This window comes from Rhinatrema bivittatum, chromosome 2, assembly GCF_901001135.1.
Source record: "Rhinatrema bivittatum chromosome 2, aRhiBiv1.1, whole genome shotgun sequence".
NCBI classification, from domain to species: domain Eukaryota; kingdom Metazoa; phylum Chordata; class Amphibia; order Gymnophiona; family Rhinatrematidae; genus Rhinatrema; species Rhinatrema bivittatum.
In genome coordinates this window covers 570,675,468-570,701,633 of record NC_042616.1, presented here as the reverse complement: position 1 = coordinate 570,701,633, position 26,166 = coordinate 570,675,468, and the positions used below count along the sequence as shown (strand labels likewise).

Below are 26,166 nucleotides of genomic sequence, written 5' to 3'. Positions count from 1 at the left end.
TCCATTACCTGCTATTAAGTTCACTTAGAGAATAGCCCCTGCCATTAGCAATGGTTACATGGAATAGACTTAGTTTTTGGGCACTTGCCAGGTTCTTGTGGCCTGGATTGGCCACTGTTGGAAACAGGATGCTGGGCTTGATGGACCCTTGGTCTGACCCAGTATGGCATTTTCTTATGTTCTTATGTTCTTAATGGAGAAGATAGGACTCCTTTTCCATGCTCACACTCCGACGCCATCGATTGCATAGACGTCATCGGAACCGGCACCGTCAGAGTCCCATAGTCATCGACAGCCTCCCGGTGACCGTCCGCCATCGACGTCTTCACGGCCATCGATGCCTGTCCCTTCCCCCGAAGATCGAGGGGATCGGAAAGTCAAACATCGCCATCGACGTCATAAGTCTCGGACCGTCGAGGAATCGAAGTCATCAACCTCCGTGCTGTCCGAGCCTCCGTCGAAGAAGTCTCGACCAGAAGTGGCACCGTCCACTCCTGTCTCGCAGACACCGAGGCAACCTGCACTCCTCTGGGGTTTGGGAGCCGCGATTCCACCGGTGACGGTGGTCCCTCCGGCTCAGCCTCAGCCTCCCTCTCCCATAGAGCCGGGTCTTGTTACCCCAGGTCTCCGTGTAGAACTGGACCGGTTGGTCCAGGAGGCCATCGACAAGGCGATGCTACGGTTCCAGACTCCTTCGGCACCGACCCCGGCACCGAGAGTGGAACCGGTCACCGACCCGATTCCAGCAGCACTGGCACCACTGCTTGCTCGGATGGAAGCGCTTATGAATGCCCTTCCACCGGCAACACCCGGGTCACCGACAGCCTTCTCATCAGGTGGAGAAACACCGTACCGAATTCCCCCTTCGGGGGTAGTTCCATCGGTGCCTTGTCGTCCCTCTCCACCGATACATTCCTCGGGGGCGATACGCACATCAGCTCCACCGAGATTTTCGATGCCGGCACCAATTCCATCGAGGACATTCTCGATGCCCCCGGTAATTCCTTCGAATCTCTTGGAGCCTCAACCGGGGCCTTCAGGTATACAGCCCCCTCATGGTCCTACAGGTCAGCAGCCTGATCCTTATGACACCTGGGGTGATGATACCTCTACTGACACCGATGATTTGCCTTCACCACCCTCTCCTGCGGAGAGTAGAAAGCGTTCTCCCCTTGAGGACCTCTCTTTCATAAATTTTGTGAAGGACATGTCGGAGTTGGTCCCTTTTCAGCTTCAATCAGAACAAGATGACAGGCACCAGATGGAGTTGCTCCAATTCTTGGATGCCCCTAAAGTCATCACCTCTATTCCAATTCATCAGGTTTTTCTGGACCTTCTAAAAAAGAATTGGGAATCTCCTGGTTCTGTTGCTCCAGTGAACAAAAAAGCTGACTCTACCTATCTTGTACAGTCAGCACCTGGCTTTCAGAAACCACAATTAGATCATCACTCTGTTGTGGTAGAATCAGCTCAAAAGAAAGCTAAAAGTTTAAAGCCACATTCTTCCATACCTCCTACTAAGGAAAATAAATTCCTAGATAGTATAGGTAGGAAAGTATACCAAGGAGCTATGCTAATTTCCAGAATAGCTTCTTATCAATTGTATATGACCCAATACAATAGGGTCATCCTGAAACCGATGCAGGAGTACTCAGATGCCTTACCAGAGCAGTTCTAGCCACAGCTTCAGTCCCTACTAAATAAAGGGTTTGAAGCTGGGAAGCATGAAATAAGAACAGCTTATGACATCTTTGATGCTTCCACTAGACTTTCTGCTACGGCCATCTCTGCCAGACGCTGGGCTTGGCTTAAGTCGTCTGACCTTCGCCCGGAAGTTTAGGACAGGCTCTCTGATTTGCCCTGTCTAGGGGATAATTTATTTGGTGAGCAAATTCAGCAAATTGTTGCTGAACTGAAGGATCATCATGAGACACTTAAACAGCTCTCATCTATTTCTTCTGACTTGCCTTCTAAACAACCATTTAAGAAGGACTCAAAAAAGTCATTCTTCCGTCCACGGAAGTATTATCCCCCACTAGCCAAGTCTAGGCCTGCGAGGCCTTACCATAAAACTCAGCCTCGTCAGTCTCGAAAACAAAAACCCGCAACAGCTCCACAACCTGGCCCTGCATCGGGTTTTTGACTTTCAATTAGAGAGCAGATGCCAAATCCCTCTTCCAACTATACCAGTAGGAGGTCGGTTAAGCCACTTTCTAGAAAAATGGCAGCATATCACCACAGATCAATGGGTGATAGCGATAATTGCACAGGGTTACCACCTCAACTTCCTGACTCTCCCTTCGGACTCCCCACCCCTGCAGGTGTGGAGACTCATCGATCACTCTATTATTCTAGAGCAGGAGGTTTCCCTTCTCCTCCAGTCAAATGCTATAGAACCCGTTCCTCCCTCACAACAAGGACTAGGGTTCTACTCCAGGTACTTTCTGATCCCAAAAAAGTCAGGAGGACTTCGACCAATCCTGGACCTACGGGCCCTCAACAAGTACCTTCACAAAGAGAAGTTCAAGATGGTAACCCTGGGCTCGCTTTTCCCTCTGCTGCAAAGAGGGGACTGGCTATGCTCTCTAGACCTAAAAGATGCCTATACTCACATTGCGATAGCTCAGTCTCATCGCAAATACCTCCGTTTTTTAGTAGGCCGAAATCACTACCAATACTGAGTGCTCCCTTTCGGCCTGGCATCCGCACCAAGAGTTTTCACCAAATGCCTTGTGGTGGTTGCAGCTTTTCTCAGGAAGGAAGGTGTCCACGTCTACCCCTACCTGGATGATTGGTTACTCAGGGCCCCAACCCAGCAAATTGCTCGGTCCTCCCTGACCCTAACAATTCAAACTCTGCTTTCTCTAGGGTTTCTTGTCAATTACGAGAAATCCTACTTAGTCCCATCTCAGACCTTATCCTTCATTGGGGCAGACTTGGACACCTTACAGGCAAAAGCCTTCCTTCCTCACCTACGGGTTCAAACCCTTGTGTCCCTAGCTCGCCAGCTGCAGTCTCAACCTACAGCTACAGCTCGCCACTTCCTTATTCTACTGGGACACATGGCCTCCTCAGTTTATGTGACTCCCATGGCCCGTCTGGCCATGAGAGTCACGCAATGGACTCTGAGATTGCAATGGACCCAAGCTGTTCAGCCTCTGTCCTCCATTGTTCGCATCACCGATGCACTCCGTCTGTCTCTTCCTGGTGGACAAATCAATTCAACCTCCTACAGGGCTTGCCTTTTCTTCCACCAGATCCTCAGGTAATCCTAACCACCGACGCTTCCAACATCGGTTGGGGAGCCCATGTAAACAATCTACAAACTCAAGGATTCTGGTCACTAGAGGAAGCCAAACACCAGATAAATTTCCTGGAGCTGCGAGCAATTCGCTATGCTCTCAGGACTTTTCAGGATTGCCTATCGAACCACGCAATCTTAATTCAGACGGACAACCAGGTGGCCATGTGGTACATAAACAAGCAGGGAGGCACAGGCTCCTTCCTTCTGTGTCAGGAAGCTGCGCAGATTTGGGCAGAAGACCTCTCCCGCTCCATGTACCTCAGGGCCACCTACCTGCCGGGAGTAGACAATGTATTGGCAGACCAGCTGAGCCGTGTCTTCCAACCACACGAGTGGTCACTCAATCCCTTGGTAGCGACCTCTCTGTTTCACAAATGGGGTTATCCCCACATAGACCTCTTTGCGTCCCCTCAGAACCACAAAGTAGACAATTACTGCTCTCTCATTCGGAGCCAGCACTCTCGGCCGAGGGATGCATTCTCCCTCACGTGGACAACCGGTCTGCTCTATGCATTCCCTCCACTTCCTCTTCTGTCGAAGACTCTCGTGAAGCTGCGTCAGGACAGGGGAACTATGATCCTGATAGCACCGCACTGGCCACGCCAAGTGTGGTTTCCCATACTCCAGGATCTCTCCATCCGCAGGCACATTCCTCTGGGAAAGGACCCGCATCTGATCACTCAAAACGACGGATGCCTCCTCCATCCCAACCTCCAAGCCTTGTCCCTGACGGCATGGATGTTGAAAGGTTAGTCCTTCAGCCATTTAACCTTTCAGATTCAGTTTTCGTGTCCTGATCACTTCACGAAAGCCTTCCACAAGAAAATCTTATTCCTACAAATGGAAAAGGTATACATCATGGTGCACTTCTCAGTCCTTTGATCCCCTTTCCTGTCCAATCTCTAAATTCTTGGACTATCTCTGGCATCTATCAGAATCAGGTCTAAAGACCTCTTCCATTAGAATGCATGTCAGTGCGGTAGCCGCCTTTCATAAAGGTATCAGGGGGTGTCCCTATTTCAGTACAACCCCTTGTAACACGCTTTCTTAAAGGATTGCTCCATTTGAAGCCACTTTTACGTCCTCCGGCCCCATCTTGGGACCTTAACCTGGTTCTTGGTCACCTTATGAAACCACCTTTCGAACCTCTTTACTCCTGTGTCTTAAAATATCTCACATGGAAAGTATTATTCCTTTTGGCTATCACTTCAGCTCGCAGGGTTAGTGAATTACAGGCCCTAGTTACCTATCCGCCTTACACTAAACTCCTGCAGGACCGGGCGGTGCTCCGCACTCACCCTACATTTTTACCTAAGGTAGTTTCGGAGTTTGATATTAATCAATCTATCATACTACCTATCTTCTTTCCCAGGCCCCACTCCAACTCCGGAGAACAGACTCTGCATACCCTAGACTGTAAACGGGCTCTAGCTTTTTATCTAGACCGTACAGTTGCCCACAGGAAGAGCACTCAATTATTCGTCTCTTTCCATCCTAACAAGTTAGGGCAACCTGTGGGTAAGCAGGCTCTTTCCTCCTGGTTGGCGGACTGCATCTCCTTCTATCAGCAAGCTGGCATTCCTTTTCAAGACCGTGTCAAGGCACACTCTGTGAGGGCCATGGCGACTTCAGTAGCACACCTTCGATCGGTGCCGCTTCCTGACATCTGCAAGGCTGCAACCTGGAATTCCCTCCATACATTTGCAGCCCACTATTGTTTGGACAAAGCTGGAAGACAGGATTCCATCTTCGGCCAATCTGTCTTGCGTAACCTTTTTCCAACATGATGTACCAACACCCTTCCACCTTCCCGGTAGGGTGCGGATGCCCTCTCCCAAATTCCACCCTAGTTGTTGTGCCTGTTGCACGCCGTTGGGTACATTTGGTGCACGTTAGGACATCCTCAGCTCAGTACTCACCCATTTGTGAGGACAACCATCCTGCTTGTCCTGTGAGAAAGCAAATGTTGCTTACCTGATGTAACAGGTGTTCTCACAGGACAGCAGGATGTTAGTCCTCACGAAACCCGCCCGCCACCCCGCGGTGTTGGGTTCGTTTTTATTTTATTTTTCGGCACTGCCTGAAGCTTTGAAACAAGACTGAAGGGAGACCCCTGCTGGCTGCAGGGTTAGTGCCGTGCTGGGCATGCCCAGTAGGGGCCAGTCAAAGTTCCTGAAACTTTGACAGTTTTCCGTGGTTGGGCTCCATCCTCGATGTCACCCATTTGTGAGGACTAACATCCTGCTGTCCTGTGAGAACACCTGTTACATCAGGTAAGCAACATTTGCTTTCTCAGTTGATAGAAACCTACAGCATAGTGGCAGATAAAGACCTTTCAGCCCATTGATATTCCCTGCTCCTCTCTATAGTCCCTTCTCCCTCAGACTGTGTTGTCCCACATTTTCTTGAATTCTGATAGTGGGAGGCTGTTCCATGCCTATACTACCTTTTATATAGAGAAATATTTGCTTAGATTATCCATGTATACTTCTCCCTTATCCCATGACCACTTGCTCCACAGCATACTTCTGATTGGAAATATTAAATGTCTGTCATTTCTCTGTGTCAAGCAGGGCTCATTTAGCCATAGGGTGACATCTGACACCAAAAGGACTCATCTCTCTAACTCTGTAGAATTTACACTACTTGAGCATATGTGGAAGTTTCTATGTGTGCATTGCCTCGTGAGCCCCTGAATTATTTTTTGTTTGAGCTTCTACCTAGATGTGTATACTCTGTGTTTTAGTCTTCATTAATTTACTGAAATTCTTACTTCAAACTACCCATTAAGCTTGCCTCACTTCTTCAGCAGTCCCTGAACAGCACTTATCAATGCTATCGAAAAATAAGTTTGATTTCACAGAATGTTCAGCTCCATGAATGCCACCTCAAGTGGCTTTAAGGATTGTTTGTGTCCATCACAACTGGATTATCTGCTACAGATGCCTCGGCTTGAATGGTGATTCAACCAAATGCAATGGTGCTGGCCGTATGTTATAAAGATCACGAAGAAACAAGGTCTGGAAAATGGAAGAACTTCTCATGTTGATGAAAAGCTGGAGCCTTTCCTCCCAGAATGAGGCTTCTGTGGGCTGCCTCTATACAGTGAAGCAGGACCCCTCCTGGGAAAACCTCCAACTATTGCACTCCTGAAATGTCATCATTCCGGGGTCGAGCAAGATAGAGAAGCATAGAGTGCAGGAGTGAGAAAGACCCTTGACACACACACAGGCTGATTCCCTGTCTTTGCGGGGCTGCTTGGTGTAGAAGAATAAAGCACCACTCCTCAGACAATGGTTCAGTTGGTGCTGCCGATGCTGAAGTACGTGCTAAAGCAGACATAGTAAGTGACCCACTAGTCCTATGTGCCATTGATGCATTTGATGCAGCAGCAAGCGTTGAAGGTCCAGGAGGGATGTTTTACATATACCTTCCTCTGTTGGTGCTCTTCTTTTTTTACTTCCATGGTCCAGACCGCAGGCATACTGGAGCTGCTACCCTTCCGTAATCCCTAGTCTCCTGATCCAGTATGCTCAATTGTGCCTCTGGACTCCATGTGACCACGAACTCTGTTAATGCTGGAGGAAGTGGCCTTCCTAGAGTTCAGTGCATGCTTCTCGGGAAGATTTTGGAGGCGAATCTCTTCCCCCAACTCTGGGCCACAGCAGTTCATAGACCAAGTGGCTGAATTGAACACTTTCTCTTTGGTGGCCTGCGACCAGGAGGGCACCCTTCAATTTTAATTGTTTTCAAATTCTTCATAGGGCTCTTGGGCTAGTATCTTCCCCTCCCCCCCCACTGGATTTGGAGGAAGGGGGTCAATGGTGATCCGCTTAGATACTTTATCTGACTTGCCAGGGCATTCGTTTTTTCCAGAAGACCTCTCACACTCTAAATTCCTAGATAAATTGAATAAGATGATTGGAGTTCATGTCTTTGGGGACAAGGAGCCCCTGCACATAGCTCTTCAGGATTCTGTAAAGATCTGAGCCTACAGCAGTACCAATCCATTCCATCCTGATAGAACTGCAAATTAAAATGTGATAATCAGGTCTTCTACTCCTGCTGTCCCTGCTAGCCAGGAAACTGGACCTTAAATATAGGGTTCAACTACTGCATGAGTCCGTGATTGTGGAGTCAGCATTGAAGTGGGTTAAAAAACAGGATTTTTTTTTCTATCATTTCCCCTGACCTCCCTACCCTCATTAAAGACCTTAGGTTATTGAACAACTTCAGGAAGAAACCCTTCTAGAGCTTGATGTTCAAGGTAGGCTGGCCTGAAAAGAAGCAAGGAATGCAAGAAGAAGCAGCTGTTCACATTACACTCAGATGTAGCTCACCCATTGCTGAAGCATTTGTTTGCATGTCTGGGGTTTAAATAAGAACATGCCATACTGGGTCAGACCAATGGTCCATCAAGCCCAGCATCCTGTTTCCAACAGTGGCCAATCCAGGGCATAAGAACCTGGCAAGTACCCAAAAACGAAGTCTATTCCATGTTACCGTTGCTAGTAATAGCAGTGGCTATTTTCTAAGTCAACTTATTTAATAGCAGGTAATGGACTTCTCCTCCAAGAACTTATCCAATCCTTTTTTAAACACAGCTATACTAACTGCACTAACCACATCCTCTGGCAACAAATTCCAGAGTTTAATTGTGCGTTGAGTGAAAAAGAACTTTCTCCGATTAGTTTTAAATATGCCACAAGCTAACTTCATGGAGTGCCCCCTAGTCTTTCTATTATCTGAAAGAGTAAATAACTGATTCACATCTACCCGTTCTAGACATCTCATGATTTTAAACACCCCTCTCATATCCCCCTCAGCCGTCTCTTCTCGATGCTAAAAAGTCCTAACCTCTTTAGTCTTTCCTCATAGGGGAGCTGTTCCATTCCCCTTATCATTTTGGTAGCCCTTCTCTGTACCTTCTCCATCGCAATTATATCTTTTTTGAGATGCGGCGACCAGAATTGTACACAGTATTCAAGGTGCGGTCTCACCATGGAGCGATACAGAGGCATTATGACGTTTTTTGTTTTATTCACCATTCCCTTTCTAATAATTCCCAACATTCTGTTTGCTTTTTTGACTGCCGCAGCACACTGAACTGATTATTTCAATGTGTTATCCATTATGACGCCTAGATCTTTCTTGGGTTGTAGCACCTAATATGGAACCTAACATTGTATAACTATATCATGGGTTATTTTTCCCTATAAGCATCACCTTGCACTTATCCACATTTAAATTTTGTCTGCCATTTTGATGCCCAGTTTTCCAGTCTCACAAGGTCTTCCTGCAATTTATCACAATCTGCTTGTGATTTAACTACTCTGAACAATTTTATATCATTTTCAAATTTGATTATCTCACTCGTCGTATTTCTTTCCAGATCATTTATAAATATATTGAAAGGTAAGGGTCCCAATACAGATCTTTGAGGCACTCCACTTCTTACTCCCTTCCACTGAGAAAATTGTCCATTTAATCCTACTCTGTTTCTTGTCTTTTAGCCAGTTTGCAATCCACGAAAGGGCATCGCCACCTTTGTCAAACACCTGAAAATCCAAGTATATTACATCTACCGGTTTACATTTATCCACATGTTTATTAACTCCTTTAAAAAAGTGAAGCAGATTTGTGAGGGAAGACTTGCCTTGGGTAAAGCCATGCTGATTTTGTGCCATTAAACCATGTCTTTCTATATGTTCTGTGGTTTTGATGTTTAGAACACTTTCCACTATTTTTCCTTGCACTGAAGTCAGGCTAACCTGGTCTGTAGTTTCCCGGATCACCCCTGGAACCCTTTTTAAATATTGGGGTTACATTAGCTATCCTCCAGTCTTCAGGTACAATGGATGATTTTAATGATAGGTTACAAATTTTTACTAATAGGTCTGAAATTTTATTTTTTAGTTCCTTCAGAATTCTGGGGTGTATACCATCCGGTCCAGGTGATTTACTACTCTTCAGTTTGACAATCAGGTCTACCACATCTTCTAGGTTCACCGTGATTTGATTCAGTCCATCTGAATCATTACCCATGAAAACCTTCTCCAGCACGGGTACCTCCCCAACATCCTCTTCAGTAAACACCGAAGCAAAGAAATCAGTTAATCTTTCCGCGATGGCCTTATTTTCTCTAAGTGCCCCTTTAACCCCTCGATCATCTAACGGTCCAACTGACTCCCTCACAGGCTTGCTGCTTCGGATATATTTTAAAAAGTTTTTACTGTGAGTTTTTGCCTCTACAGCCAACTTCTTTTCAAATTCTCTCTTAGCCTGTCTTATCAATGTCTTACATTTAGCTTGCCAAAGTTTATGCATTATCCTATTTTCTTCTGTTGGATCCTTCTTCCAATTTTTGAATGAAGATCTTTTGGCTAAAATAGCTTCATTCACCTCCCCTTTTAACCATGCCGGTGATCGTTTTGCCTTCTTTCCACCTTACTTAATGTGTGGAATAGATCTGGACTGTGCTTCTAGAATGGTATTTTTTAACAATGACCACGCATCTTGCACACTTTTTACATTTGTAGCTGCTCCTTTCAGTTTTTTTTCTGACAATTTTTCTCATTTTATCAAAGTTTCCCTTTTGAAAGTTTACCACGAGAGCCGTGGATTTGCATACTGTTTCTCTTCCAATCATTAATTCAAATTTTATCATATTATGATCTCTATTGCCAAGCGGCCCCACCACCTTTCTCTCTCTCAAATCCTGTGCTTCACTGAGAATTAGATCTAAATTGCTCCCTCTCTCCGTTCCTGAACCAATTGCTCCATAAAGCTATCATTTCTGTTTTAAATTACCACCCTGGAAAAATATCTGGGCTTCATTTATTCCATCCAGGAACGTTATCTCTCTAGCGTGCTCCCTCTCATTCCTCAAGTCTTGGAGGAAGCTACTGCATTGATGCATTATATCATGGCGCATCAGATATGCTTTATCTAAATGACAGTACCTCTTGATGCCACCATTCCAGTCAAGATGAATGGATTATTCCTACCAACTAGTAGATGGAGGCAAATTAACGGATTTGCTGATGTAGCCCTTGTTAGGCTCCCATGCTGTTTTCATCCTGCCAGTATTCTGTCTCTAGTATCATCCTGTGCTTTGAACTAAGGTTCCTTCCTTATCCTTTGGATGATTTTCAGAAAATAGGAAAAAGCATAAACATTGGCAAGTTAAATGTAAAACAGTGAGACAGGCTAAAAAAGTGTTTGAAAAGTTTGCCTCACAGGCAGAAACTCATAATAACATTTTTAAAAATATATCCAAAACAGGAAGTCTGTGAGGGAGTCGATGGGACTTTATATGTTTGAGGGGTTAAAGAGACACTTTGGGAAGATAAGACAATTGCGAGGAGACTAAATTCATTCTTTGCTTCAGTGTTTACTGAGGAAAATGTTGAAGATACCATTCTGGAGAAGGTTTTCAAGGGTGATTATTCAGATGAACTGACCCAAATCACTATGAACCTGGAAGATATTTTAGGCGAGATTTGACAAACTGACGAGTAGCAAATCACTTGGACCTGGTGATATACATCCCAGGATTTTGAAAACTCAAATGAGATTTCAGACCTATTACAAGTAATTTGTAAGCTATTGTTAAAATCATCCTTTGTACCTGAAGACTGGAAGTTGGCCAATGTAATCCCGATATATAAAAAGGGCTCCAGATGTGATCTGAGGCTTCAGTGCCAGAAAAATTGTGGAAACTATTATAAAGAATAAAATCTCAGAACAAATAGCAAGACATGATTTAATGGGACACAGTCAGTATGGATTTACCCTAGGGAAGTCTTGGCTCAGAAATCTGCTACGTTTTTTTTGAAGGGGTGAAAATGCATGTGGATAAAGCTGAACCTTTATATGGTAGTATATTTGGATTTTGTGAAGGTGCTTGACAAAGTCCCTCATGGGAGGCTTCTAAGAAAACGAGTCTTATGGAATAGGAAGAAATGTCCTTTTGTGGATTGCAAATTCGTTAAAAAAACAGGAAACAGATTAGGATTAAATGGTCTATTTTCACAGTGGACAAAGCTGTGGAGTCCCTCAGGGATCTCTACTTGGACTGGTGCTTTTTAATATATTTATAAATGATCTGGAAAGAGGTATGACGAGTCAGGTGATCATATTTGCAGATGACACAAAATTATTCAGAATTATTAAATCACAAGCTGCTTGCGATAAATTGCAGGAGGAACTTGAGGTATTCGAAGATTGGGAATCCATATGGCAGATTAAATTTCATATGGACAATAGCAAGCTGATGCCGATAGAGAAAAATAACCTATGCTGTAGCTATATGAATTTAGGTTCCATTTTAAGTTACTGCCCTGGAAAAATATCTGGGCGCCATAGTTGATATTACATTGAAATCTTCGGCTCAGTGTGCTGTGGCGGTCAAAAAAGCAAGCAATGTTAAGAATTATTAGGAAAGAAATGGCAAATAAAACAGAGGGTGTTATGGTTGCACTGCACCTTGAATACTGGTGCACTTTTTGTTGCCGCATGTCAAAAATGATATAGTTGCTTTGGAGAAAGTACAGAGAAGGGGACCTTTATTGATAAAGAGCATGGGATGGCTCCCCTATGAGGAAAGGCTAAAGAGGTTAGTGATGGCTGAGAGGGTATTATGATAGAGGTCTAAAAATCATGAACGGACTTGAATTGGTAAATGTGATTATCCCAGGACAAGCAAGATGCTAGTCCTCACATATGGGTGACATCAGTAATGGAGCCCTATGTGCGGAAAAACTTCTTTCAAAGTTTCTATGAAACTTTTGAATGGCACCAGAGTGCCTACTGAGCATGCCCAGCATGCCATGATATTCCCTGCCACGATATTCCCTGCCACAGGGTCTCCCTTCAGTCTTCTTTTTTCCCAGAGCCGTTAGCCTCTCGGTAAATCTGGAGTCCTGAGGTGATTTTCACAGTCAAAGCTTTTCAAAAAGTTCGGGAAAACTTTCCACCGCAAGGGTCTCCCTTCCGTTCCTTCGTGGTTCCGGTTTTTCCCCGAGTTTTGTCTGTTCCATACCGATAATTTTTCCTCACATTGCCGTCGACGGCTGTCCGGCAAATAATGGCCTCGGGTTTTAAAAAATGCCCGAATTGTGCGAGAAATATGTCCATTACGGACCCGCACCAAGAATGTGTTCTTTGCCTCAGCGAAAAACACGACGTGAACTCTTGTCCTTTATGTGCCGAGATGACATCGAAGGGACGTCGGCTCCGGATGGAGAAGATGGAGCATCTCTTCAAAATTCAATTGCTTCCATCAGCATCGACGTCAACCCAGTCATCGCCGGCAGGATCGATAAGGCAAGTTATGTTGAAAAGGCGACTTCCAGGTGAAGCGGGAGATGCGTCTACACCCTCCCCCTCACCATCATCGAAGGCTTCCACCTCCGGTAGCGAGAAACACAAGGAGAAGCATCGGCATCGACGACTGCACGTCACCGAGCCGATGCCCGCCGAGCCATCGAAGGATACGGCCTCCCCGCTTATAAAGCTTGGACTAGCGCGGAGGGTTCCGAGACCTACTGAACAGAGGTGATCCACACCGATATCGGTGCCGGGCACCATACCTCCTCAGGGCCCTGAGGAGGTATCGCCATCGCCGCCTCCCCCCATAGCTGCTCTGATTCCATCAGCTATGTTGGCGGAACTTGACGTGTACATCTGTCATGCGGTGCAACAAGCACGCCTCGATGCGGTACCATGACGGCCATCGACACTGATGTTGCCATCGATACCAGCTCCGATTCCTTCTGATCCATCGACACCGCTACAACCATCTGTTCTGCGCCCGATGCCTGCGATGCCGCGCCCGATGCCTTCACCGATACCACCGGTGGCTCCATCGGTGCCACCTTCGAATTTTACGGTTCTTCAACCGCTGATATCAAAACAGGATGCCTTACTTGATGCTATCTCGAAGAAACCCACAGACATCCCAGAAGAACCGGTTCCAGGACCATCAGGAGTTCCCAGCCCTCATCACCCTGCTTCTCCACTACTTCCATCGATGCCCACAATGCCACCAAGGGTGCCAGTTATACCAGGGTCACCAAGGGACACGGGCACAGATACAGAGACGGAGTACTCCTCAGAAGAAGACTTATTGTCTGAACCATCTCCTCCTGAGGAACGTAGGAAGTCTCCTCCTGAAGACCTATCCTTCTCAAATTTTGTGAGGGACATGGCGGATACCATCCCCTTCCAGTTACATGCAGAGGTGGATGCCAGGCAAAAGACACTGGAGGTCCTACAATTTGTAGACCCTCCAAAGAGATATTGGCTGTGCCGGTACACGAAGTTTTGCAAGAACTCTTGTACAGGATATTGGAAGACCCAGGTTCACTGGCAGCGGTCAATAAGAGGTCGGATGCTACTTATTTAGTCCATCCAATACCGGGATTCCACAATACCCAGTTACCACATCAGTCAGTGGTCGTAGAGTCGGCCCAGAAGAAGGCCAAGAGATTAAAGTCTCATGCCTCTACACCACCAGGAAAAGACAACAGGTTCATGGACAACTTAGGCCGCAAAGTCTTCCAAGGTTCGATGTTAGTTTCTCGTATTGCATCATACCAACTCTTCATGAACCAATACCAAAGGAATCTTTGGAAACAAGTACAGGAACTGGTACTTGCCCTTCCAGATCAATATCAGGAACCATTTCATCAGCTACTTCATAAAGGCCTTGAAGCAGGCAAACATGAAGTCAGAGCTACCTACGACAGTTTTGAAACTGCAGCAAGACTCTCGGCTTCTGCCATAACAGCACGTAGATGGACCTGGCTAAGGGCATCCGATCTCCGGCCTGAAGTACAGGAAAGGCTAGCAGACCTTCCCTGTTTGGGGGATAACCTCTTTGGCGACAAAGTCAAAGAAGCAGTTGCGACCATTAAAGATCATACCGAGACGCTCAAGCAACTTTCCTTGCTGCATCAGGAGACTCACCCCCCGGTTAGAAGACCTCCTAGACGAGATATAAGGTGCCCTTACTATCGCCAGCGCCGATACTATCCCCTAACAAACCGGACAAGAACTTATCGCCCAGCTCAACTTCCACAAGCTAGGCAAAGACCTGCAAGGCCCCAACCGCCTCAAACTGCTTCAACATCAGGTTTTTGAAAGGAATCAGAGAGCAGCAGCCAACCCACCAATCCACTTCCACACCTACCCGTAGGAGGTCGGGTAACCTATTTCCATCACACCTGGACCTCCATAACCACAGACCAATGGGTTCTTTCCATAACAGCCCACGGTTACCGATTAGATTTTCTCACTGTACCAAAAGAAAATCCACCACTCTCATCTTGGACAGTGAATCAACATTCCAAAATTCTACAAACAGAATTATCCACCCTTCTGAGAGCCAGGGCCATAGAACCAGTCCCCGGCCTTCAGCAGGGCAGAGGATTCTACTCCCACTATTTCCTCATTCCAAAGAAAACAGGAGGCCTACGTCCTATCCTGGACCTTAGAAATCTCAACAAATTTCACAAAAAAGAAAAATTCAGGATGGTGTCGTTAGGCACCGTGCTACCTCTCCTTCAAAGAGGAGATTGGCTCTGCTCTCTGGATCTTCAAGACGCATACGCTCACATTCCCATCTTTCCGCCTCATCGCCAGTACCTGCGATTCCTGGTCAAAGGTCAGCATTTTCAATACCGAGTACTGCCATTCGGCCTAGCCTCAGCGCCTCGAGTGTTCACAAAGTGTCTGGCAGTAGCGGTAGCACATCTTCACAAGCAAAAGGTGCATGTGTTCCCTTATCTGGACGATTGGCTCATCAGAAGTCAGACAAAAGAAGGAGCTCTCATATCTCTCAAGCTCACAGTCCACTTGCTTCACTCCTTGGGATTTCTCATCAACTATCAAAAATCCCATCTCACACCATCTCACCTACTACAATTCATAGGTGCAGATTTAAACACCATCATAGCAAAAGCTTTTCTTCCAACACTTGTCCTCCTGGCACACTCTCTCCAAAATCAATCTCAAGTTACAGCTTATCAGTGCCTCACCCTACTCGGACACATGGCCTCCACATTTCACGTCACTCCCATGGCCAGGTTGACCATGCGACTACTGTAATGGACACTCAAATCTCAGTGGATTCAAGCCATTCAACCATTGTCCACTCCCATTCAGATAACGCAGGACCTACAATCCTCTCTCCTCTGGTGGACATTAACGAACAATTTGCTCAAAGGTCTGCCTTTCCAGCAACCAGTTCCACAAGTCACATTAACTACAGATGCCTCCACCTTAGGCTGGGGAGCACACATTGGTCATCTCAAGACCCAAAGGACGTGGACAAAAGCCGAAGCCTCTTTCCAAATAAACTTCCTAGAGCTTCGAGCTATACGTTATGCGCTACATGCGTTCAAGGACTGCCTCTCCCACAAAACTGTTCTGATCCAAACGGACAACACAGTAGCCATGTGGTACATCAACAAACAAGGGGGGACAGGTTCCTACCTCCTTTGCCAAGAAGCAGCCCAGATTTGGGACTGGGCCTTAGCACACTACATTCTTCTACGAGCCACTTACCTAGCAGGCATCCGCAACATAATAGCCGATCGCCTCAGTCGTCAGTTCCAACCACACGAGTGGTCCTTGGATCCAGCGATAGCAACCAAGATTTTCCAACGCTGGGGTCAACCAACAATAGATCTCTTTACATCTCATCTGAACTACAAAGTGAACAATTACTGCTCCCTATTACAACAGGAGAACAGCCTACCAAAGGACGCCTTTGCTCGCCATTGGAACTAAGGCCTGTTATACGCGTATCCACCGATACCGCTCATAACCAAAACTTTAGTGAAGCTGCAACAGGACAAAGGGACAATGATACTCCTAGCCCCATACTGGCCTCGACAGGTATGGTTTCCCACACTGCTATTCCTCTCAGTCAGGGATCCAATTCGTCTGGGAGTAGCTCCCACTCTCATAACTCAGGATCAGGGTCGGTTGCACCATCCCAACCTTCATTTCCTATCCCTGACAGCATGGATGTTGAAAGCTTGATCTTACAACCACTCAACCTTCCAACCACTATATCTCAAGTGCTGATAGCTTCACGTAAACCTTCCACTAGAAAGAATTATTCCTACAAATGGAAACTGTTTACTTTGTGGTGCACTCAGAAATCTATAGATCCTTTCACTTGCCCCACTACCTCACTAGTAGATTACCTATACCATCTTTCAGACTCTGGTCTTAGGACTTCATCTGTAAGAGTACATTTGAGTGCAATCTCAGCTTACCATAACAAGCTGGGAGACACAGCCTCTCGTCAGTAAATTTATGAAAGGTTTAACTTATCTTAAACCTCCAGTTCATTCCCCAAGCATACAATGGGACCTGAACGTAGTATTAACCAGGCTCATGCGTTCCCCATTCGAACCCATAGACACCTGTGACATTAAATTTCTTACATGGAAAACTGTATTCCTCATAGCCATTACATCAGCTAGAAGAGTCGGTGAACTACAAGCACTTGTCACATACGAACCTTTTACAAAGTTCTACATGACAGGGTGGTCCTCCGTACTCATCCCAAATTCCTTCCTAAGGTAGTCACGGAATTCCACCTGAACTAATCTATAGTTTTACCAACCTTCTTTCCAAGGCCTCACTCTCACCAGGGAGAAAGAGCCTTACATACCTTGGACTGTAGGCAGGCTCTATCCTTCTACTTAAACCGCACTACAGTCCAAAGGAAATCCAGTCAACTATTTGTATCTTATGATCCAAACAAACCAGGTAAAGCAGTGGGAAAACATACTTTATCAAACTGGCTAGCAGATTGCATACAGTTTTGTTATGAGAAAGCAGGCCTTACTCTTCAAGGGCGAGTAAAAGCACATTCAGTCAGAGCAATGTCAACTTCAGTAGCAAACCTTCGCTCTGTACCTATTCTGGACATTTGTAAAGCCGCAACATGGAGTTCTTTTCACACCTTTGCAGCTCATTACTGTTTAGACAAAGAAGGAAGACAAGATTCAGCCTATGGACAATCAGTCTTAAAGAACTTGTTTCCAGTGTAATCCCAACTCCTTCTACATCCAACCTGCTGTGATCTTCGGCTGATTCATTTCAACAACAGTACTTCACTGTTGCTTCACCACAAAATGACTCAGCCTGTAGCTTGCTAATCACCCATATGTGAGGACTAGCATCCTTCTTGTCCTGAGATAAAGCAAAATTGCTTACCTTGTAATAGGTGTTATCCCAGTACAGCAGGATGTAGTCCTCATGAAACCCACCCACCTCCCCGGAGTTGGGTCCGATACGTTTTATTATTTTCTTTTTTGGCTAACGCTAATTGCTACAAAACAGACTGAAGGGAGACCCCTGTAGCAGGGAATATCATGGCATGCTGGGCATGCTCAGTAGGCACTCTGGTGCCATTCAAAAGTTTCATAAAAACGTTGAAAGAAGTTTTTCCGTACATAGGGCTCCATTACTGATGTCACCCATATGTGAGGACTACATCCTGCTGTCCTGGGATAACACCTATTACAAGGTAAGCAATTTTGCTAACTGTTTACTCTTTCGAATAATACAAGGAGTAGGGTGCACTCCATGAACGTAGCAAGTAGCACATTTAAAATAAATTGGAGTAAATTATTTTTCACTCAGCATGCAAGCTCTGGAATTTGTGTCCAGAGAATGTGGTTAAGGCATTTAGTATAGTTGGGTTTAAAATTGGTTTGGGTAAGTTCTTGGAGGAGAAATCTATAAACTGCTATTAATAGGGAATACACAAAAATAAACGTATTCGCCAATTTTTACTTTATAAATTTTGTGATTTATGGGACCATCACATAAACCCCTTAACTGTTATCTTTCAGAGCCTTGCGTTATGCTCCATCAATAAATAAGAGGGGCTCACTTTTAATCATAGGTCCAATTTTTGAATATTTAAGCATTTTTTCAAACATTTTTGCAAGAAATCATAAACGTTAAAAAGTGCACTACTTCCCCGTTTTTTTTAAGTTACTTTAGGCCTGAAAAATGGGGAAGTAGTGCACTTTTTAACGTTTATGATTTCTTGCAAAAATGTTTGAAAAAAATGCTTAAATATTCAAAAATTGGACCTATGATTAAACTGTTGGAGACAAGGTACTGGGCTTGAGGGACCCTTGGTCTGACCCAGTATGGCATATGTTTATGTTCTAACTTGTACTTCCCTGTCAACATGACTAAGATTTCTACTCATGCCTTTTTTTTATCCCCATATGAAATCTGGGAGATTGAGACCTATCTTGGATTTAAAAAGTTCGAAGAAGAATCTACTCCCTCCACACAATTCTTCCTTTCATCCAGGAGAAAGAGAGTGGATGTGTCCTAAATCTGAAGGATACTTAAGCTCATATACCATCCATTCCTCCCTCTGACCCTGTTTAAGCTTTTTGGTGGAATATTTCAGTTTTTTTTTAATTTGCACAAAATTCTACAAACCTGATTTTGCTTTAATTATGGTGTATTGATTGTAGATTGAGGTGGGAAAAATGCATATTATCCTTTTCCCGTAGATAGCAGTCTGAATTAGCCATGCTGTCTGGGAGCGTGCACGAGACCGAAGTAGGTAGAGATTTTCTCAGTGCGTGACAGAGCTTTGAGTTCTGTGCAGCTGCGCGGTAGTTTTCGCGTACAAACCTAAGTCCTCCCATCAGTCTTTTTTTTTTTTTTCCGTGAGCCGTTCACACGTGGGGATTTTTCTTATACTTTTTGTCATTCTTCAAATTTTTCAAATGTTTTGCTACCGCGATGGCTCCAAATCCATCTGGCTTCAAATATTGCCAGTGCGGTAAAGTTATGTCCATCACAGATGGACATAACTATTGCTACATCTGCATCTGGCTGGGCCACGACCAGGCCTCTTTCCGAGACTGTGGTCGGATGTCCCCCCGAGCACAGCTAAAACGCGCCGAGAAGATGGCATGCCTACGAACATCAGGCTCCCATGCCCTGACGCAGTTGACTCACTCCTTGCCGGTGAAGAAGGCGGCATCTGCTACCAAGAGGAGATTCTCACTGGGACCTCGAGACCCACTCTGCACCGCTCCAGTCACTGGGCCCAGGTTGTCACAACCTCCAACGCCCACACAGAAGAGCCAAGGACCGTCCAAAACTTTGAAGTCCTTCACAGTCCTAAACTATGAAGGACTTCAAAGGGGCGTGGGATAAACACTGTGGATCCATCAGGTCTAGAGGACGCGTATAAAGAGGAGGCAGCAAAACACTGCACGGAGCTGCAGTAGCCACAGAGGCATTCACGGAGCGGGATGCCAGTGGCCAGTGGTTGGTGTTCCACCTTCACGGAGCGGAAGGATGGTGGGCTGCCATCTCCAAATTAAAAAAAAACAAAAAAAAAACAAAAAACAGGGATGGGTTCATGGGCTATAGGTTTTACCAATTATTAGGCTTATTCAATTACCAATTATTAGGCTTTTCAATATTTGATGATAGTTAATGTGACTTTCAAGGCATACTTCACTTTCAATGCATATCCAGCATTGCTCTCTGCTTCAACGGCAGAGAGCTATGCTGCCGCTTACCCAACTAATCAAACTTAATATTTCACTTGGAAGCAGCTCCATCACTGCTCTCTACATTAATGGTGGGGGTGAAAGGGAAATAGAACCTAAGGTTACTAAGAGCCAAGAGAAACAGATAAGTTTGAGAAAAAAGAAGTGTGAAGCTTGCTGGGCAGACTGGATGGACCGATTGGTCTTCTTCTGCCGTCATTTCTATGTTTCTATGACCGGGTAACTTACCTCCTCAGGGAGAAAGGCCATCGGATGCGTCTGGTGGTAATCAGGGACCTGTTCCCAGCTGTTCAGGACCTTTGGTGCCAAAAACTTCGAAGCATACGGCACAATCGGAGCGTCCAACACACACGGGCGCATACAGCGCGTCCACATACTATGACTCATATGGCACACTCATCGCGTCCTTAACACTCTGAGAAGGCTAAAGGTCACACTCCTAAAGCGCCATCGACGCATTCCAAATGCTCAGGACATTCAACGCACCGCAAACAACCGTGAAGACGTCCTGAGGTTGATGTGGAACTGCTGTCTGACCCTGACTCCACATCATCTAGGGGTCCTTCAGGAAGTGGAGATTCCTTTTTTCTGACTTGTCATCCGTATCCAGGAGAAAGAGATTGTCACCTCAAATGCAGGAACCACTCCGTAAGAGACATAGACCATCTCCCATAATTCCACCAGGTCCTCAATTAAAGTGCACAGGAGCGCAGGACATTCTTCTGGCAGCACTGCCTTCAAGACCCCCATCCAATGGTGGACAGATTCCTCCACAGCCGTGCAATCTGGCATCTAAGGCCGTGCTGCAAATCTCACAGGCCCTAAGTTCCTTTTTTTGCAGACTTTGAGTTCATAGAAGCGGGGGCCAAGCAACCAATGGCTTCCCCACCGACTTCGCCGCCAATTACAACCAAGCCTAGACCTGCTGACACGGCAAATCCTCCTCTGGCTTCAGTTCATCCACATAGCCCAGGCTCACAGGTATCAGCTGTGTCATCTCCAAGTTCCTCTACAGCAGAGCTTTCCAAACTTTTCATGTTGGTGACACACTTTTTAGACAAACATAATTTCATGACACAGTAATTCAGTCTACAAGGAAACTAGAGATTAATTGTTAAACGAACAAAACATATTTCGACAATTTATGTTTATTTCCTTAAATATATACATAAAATGTTTCACGACACAACCTTTCATTTATTTTAAAAAATATAATATTCCAAGATTAATGTTATTGTTATAATTTGAGTAACAATAATAAAACAAATTGTATGTCCCTGACACACTCATCTCTCCCCCCCCCCCAGCACATGTCTGGCCCCACACACTCATCTTTCTCCTCCCCCTCAGCACAAGTCTGTCCTCCACACGCTTATCTCTCTCTCCCCCCACCACATGACTGTCCCCCACACTCATGTACCTCTTCTTTTTGATTGTTGCCAGTTAAGTGCTTCACTCCCTTCAGGGTTCAAGCCTACCATGGTGCATAACACCTTCTATTATAACCAGACACTGTTGCTTGCAGTCAGTACTCTTGGTGGCCAGGCCTCATCGGCAGCAGCAGCCAATGACAGGGACAGTTGGGCTCAAGTCCCACTCACCAAGCCCAAAAAAACCACGATTGACAGTAAAAATTGCCCAATAATAAGCAACCCACGAACTGGAAACAAAAAAATAAAAGAATCGCTGGAGGGGAGCGGCTATGTGGACCGGGCTTGTGCGACACACCTGCACACTGCAGGTGACACACTGTGTCCTGACACACAGTTTGGAAAGCTCTGTTCTAGTGATTTGGAATGTCAACTGTTTATGAAAAAGGAGACTGTTCAAGGTACACACAATGGGTGATATTCAACCCCTTTCTCTACCTATATGATAACCACACAATAAAACTGTGTATTTTTCTCTTATATATTTATCTCAAATTTTTAAACAATTTTGGAAATGTGTCCTAAAATACATAAACTCACTCACTCATTCATACTCTAAAAACATCACACCATATACAGGGAAATAGTAAGCCTCTTAGCCCCCCCCCCAAAAAAAAACAACCTCCTGAAACCCCCTAGTTTTCCTGACTAGGTTTTAAGCTCTATGCAGCAGTAAAATCTTTAGTATAGCTATATAGCTCTGTGTTTTTCATAATTATTGGTGGTAACTTACAAAGGAAAAATGTTTATCTTGAATTGCTGCTCTTAATCTATAGAAATTTTGTTATAGATGATGATCTGGATGACGCATTATATGATGAGCAGTTGGAAGCTTATTTTAAGCAATTGGTGCCTCCTGGAATGCAGCGTGGAGACACTGAAAGAGAAGAACTTCCAGAAGCTAATGCTGCATCTCTACTTGCCAACCATGATGATGATCAAGTATGTGGTGAAGAGCAATTGTTTAGAAGTATTTGTTTAACATTAAACTTTTTCCTAGCACATACAGATGGGTTCAGTACCAGTGGGTTATGCACCTCTACCAGCAGATGGAGACAGAGCAAACTGATGTCACAGTATATAAGAACATGCCATACTGGGTCAGACCAAGGGTCCATCAAGCCCAGCATCCTGTCTCCAACAGTGGCCAATCCAGGCCTTAAGAACCTGGCAAGTACCCCAAAACTAAGTCTATTTCATGTTACCATTGCTAGTAACAGCAGTGGCTATTTTCTAAGTCAACTTAATAGCAGGTAATGGACTTCTCCAAGAACTTATCCAATCCTTTTTTAAACACAGCTATACTAACTGAACTTACCACGTTCTCTGGCAACAAATTCCTGCAGTGATATCAGCCTGTCAGAATTCTCTGTCTCCAGCAGATGATGGACGTGCATTTCCCTACTGGGGATTGCTTTAGATTTTGGAAGGAGAAAATGGAAAATTAATTTACCCTGCTCTCCTGCGATGATACCAAATTGTCCCTCCCTCAGTTAAAAATTCCTGAGGTGATTTGCATGGTCTCTCAGATGAGTGCCTTGGTCCAGTAGCTGGTTTTTCAACGGGCATGGACTTAAGCTGCTTGGACAGCCAAAAGGCAGTGGGTGCAGGAAGCCATGTGTGGCAGTGACAGCACATGCCCTCTCCCCCCCTGCAGCTGGAGACAATCTATTCAACTGGGAAAGGCTGAGCGCAGGTGTTTCACACGCTTTGCCTGTGCGCTCGGCTGCCCTCTTCAGAAGTGTTGGTTCAGGCATTGTGTCTAGTGCATCCAGGTTTTGTATGCTTAGACGGGTGTCTATTTGGGCATCCTGGTTAACTGGCAACCAGGCTAGACAAGCGCTTAACCGTGCGCTTAGCTTTGGCATATTGTTTGTGTTCTTATCCTTGGGGCTCCTAGTCTTGTGATGCCTATGTTTTGGTTGCCTAAAAATTTGGACGCATTAAAAAAAGAAAAAGAATGGCATCTATAGCTAAGAAATCTAAACTCTTTTCCCTATGCGCTGCCTGTCTTATTCTGGCACCTCAGCCTAGCGTGCTCTCTAACTTGTGCCACTGCTGTTTGGAAGCTCAGGGAGATTTATTTTCTCTCAGGCAAGCAGGATGATAGTCCTCACAGATGGAGCCTGGCCCAGCATGCTATTAGCCACGCAGGGTACCCCCCTTCAATCTCCTTTTTTCCGCGTTGCAGTTGGTTTCTTTCCTAAAAAGAGAGGAATTTTTTTTGCTGGTTCTTCCTGCTCCGGGGTCCCCTCTTCATGAGTCTGTTCCTCCGGCGTTCGGTATGTAAAATCTTCGCATTGTTGCAGTCTGTTCCTTGGTGGCCACTGACAATGCGTCTTTTTTTCTATGGCGACTGGCTTCCAGGGATGGTAACTCAGTGGATGCAGCATAGGTGCCTCTTGGTTTGAATCATTCTTCCTTATTTTGGGAAGAATTTTTTCAAGGGTTACAATCCTTTCTTCAGGGCAGTTCTCAGCCCTGCCTAATCCTGCTAGGGCAGAATTTCAGCCTGTTAATGCTGTTAAGCCACGGAATACAGCTAGATCAGCAGTAGGACTTCCTGTTAGGGACCCGGGTGCCACAGATGAAGCTGATCCTGATTCCCTGGAGGATGGGGAAATTCCTCTGGCATTGGAACCATACAGGACTATGTTGCAATTCTTTGGAGATGAGCTGAGAGTGCCTGGGACGGATTCCAATTCTGAGCCAATTAAATCCAATTTTGGTTTCCTTGCATAAAACCTCTTCTTTTTTTCACTTATGGAGGCCATTCAAGAAATGATTGATCTTAAGTGGGGCACCCCAGAAGTTAATTTCAAAGGGGACCGAGTTTTGGAAGGCCTGTACCCTTTCGATCCAGCGGTGAGCGTTTATTTTCTGAAGGTGGACACACTTGTTTGTGCTGTCTCCAAATGGGCGACTATCCCTGTATAGGGAGGAGTGGCCTTGAAGGATGTTCATGATAGGAGGAATGAGACCATCCTTAAACAAGCATTTGAAGCAGTGGCAAGGACGTTGCAAATAACTTCTTGTTGTTCCTAGGTGGCTCACTCTTGTTTACTTCTTTCTCAGGACATCGATGATTCTGGAGTGAATTCCAGGGCAGTTGTGGATCGAACAGCTGCCACCTTGGGAGATGCGGGTTGCGATTTGGTCTGCACCTCAGCCAGAGGGGTGGGTTCGATAATAGCGACCCGCTGTCAGACATGGCTGAGAAATTGGTCGGCCGATGCGACCTCTAAGGCTAACCTTATGAAATTACTCTTTGAAGGTTCGCTCTTATTTGGAAGCGATTTGGAGAAACTGGTCCGTAAGTGGGGCGAATCCCCAGTTCCTTCCTTGCTAGAGGATAAGAAGCAGATGCCGCACTCCTTTACCGTGATTGGTCGTGTTCGGGGATCCATGCATTTTCGACCTTACAGAGGAGCGACCTTTCAGAGAACTCGTTCTTATGGTAGTATACAGTCCATTAATCCCAGACAGCCCAGATGGTGCATGGACTCGGGCAGCAGAACCCCCCAAGCCTCCCAATGAAGGTTTGCTGACCCACCCCCAGGAACAAGAGTTAGGGGGGTGCTTTTCTTTATTTTATCAGAGATAGGTAGATACATTTGATCAGTGGGTCCTGGAAATGATACGAAAAGCATATGTGCTGGAGTTTAGCATTGTTCCTCAGGATGTGTTCATGGTGTCTTCTTGCCACTCCCTGCAAAAGGAGCAGACAATGGGCTCTTTACTGTCAAAGCTCCTCAGTCTGAGGGCTGTGGTTCCAATACCCACATCCCAAAGTACGCTGTAATATTCCATTTATTTCATTGTGTCCAAGAATGATGCCTCATTCTGTCCCATCCTGGATCTCAAAGGGGTCAATTATCATTTGTGGGTGACTCATTTTCACATGAAAACTTTGTGCTCAGTGATAATGGTCATGCAGTCGAATTTTTGACCTCTTTGGATCTGTCAGAGGTGTTCCTCCAAATTCCCATGTGTGTTCTGCATTTCGAGGTGTTGGGGTGCCATTATCAGTTTCGAGCATTATCTTTCGGTTTGGCTACCGCACCCAGAACCTTTTGCAAGGTTGTGGTGGTGGTAATATTGAGAAATGGATGTATTAGAATCCCATCCTATTTGGACAACTGGCTGATTCGGTCCATGTCTCTGGAAAGAGAGCCGTGTGGTGATGTGCAGGGTGATCTCCCTGTTGCATAAGCTTGCTTGGGTGGTGAACCTGGCCAAGAGCAGTCTTCAGCCATCTCAATCTTTGTAGTATCTGGGTGTTTGGTTTGACATGAAGCAGGGCAAAGTTTTCTTGCCAGAAGCTCATATTCAGAAGTTGATGACGCAGGTCTGACTCTTGTTGAACACTATACGCCCAATAGTGTGGTCTTATCTTCAGGTACTCTGGCGGCAACCCCGAAAGTGGTGCCGTCGGCGAGGGCACACATGCCGCCTCTTCAGCGGGCCCTGCTGTCTCGTTGGAACCCGCAGTCTCAGGACTACTTGATTCAGCTCCACCTGACGATGGAAGTCTGCTCTCACCTTGTGGTGATTGCAAGCGGATCATCTGAGCAAGGGAATTTGGCTGATATCTCTGGATTGGTTGGTAAGAACATAAGAACATAAGAAAATGCGGGCAGCCTCAGAACAGATGCGAGCCTCCAGGGATGGGGAATTCACTGTTAGGAACTATTGGCGCAAGGATGCTGAATTCAGAGGAGTCTTTTGGGAACATCAATAGATTGGAAGCCTGGGCAGTCTGGTTGGCGTGCTTGCAGTTCACTGGCAAGCTGCAGGGTCGAGCAGTCCTAGTAATATTTGACAATGCCATGATGGTGGCTTACATTAATCA

The 26,166-nt window shown here is 45.6% G+C and overlaps 1 protein-coding gene across 3 annotated transcripts in view; it reads left to right on the top strand.

Moving 5' to 3' along the window:
* CEP192 (centrosomal protein 192) overlaps positions 1-26,166 on the top strand; it is a 1,292,743-nt gene that overhangs the window by 239,067 nt on the left and 1,027,510 nt on the right. For all 3 annotated transcript variants that reach the window (XM_029590939.1, XM_029590938.1, XM_029590940.1), the window contains one exon: positions 22,105-22,256. In XM_029590939.1, coding sequence (XP_029446799.1) covers positions 22,105-22,256 — 152 coding nt within the window. The remainder of the gene's footprint in view (positions 1-22,104; positions 22,257-26,166) is intronic.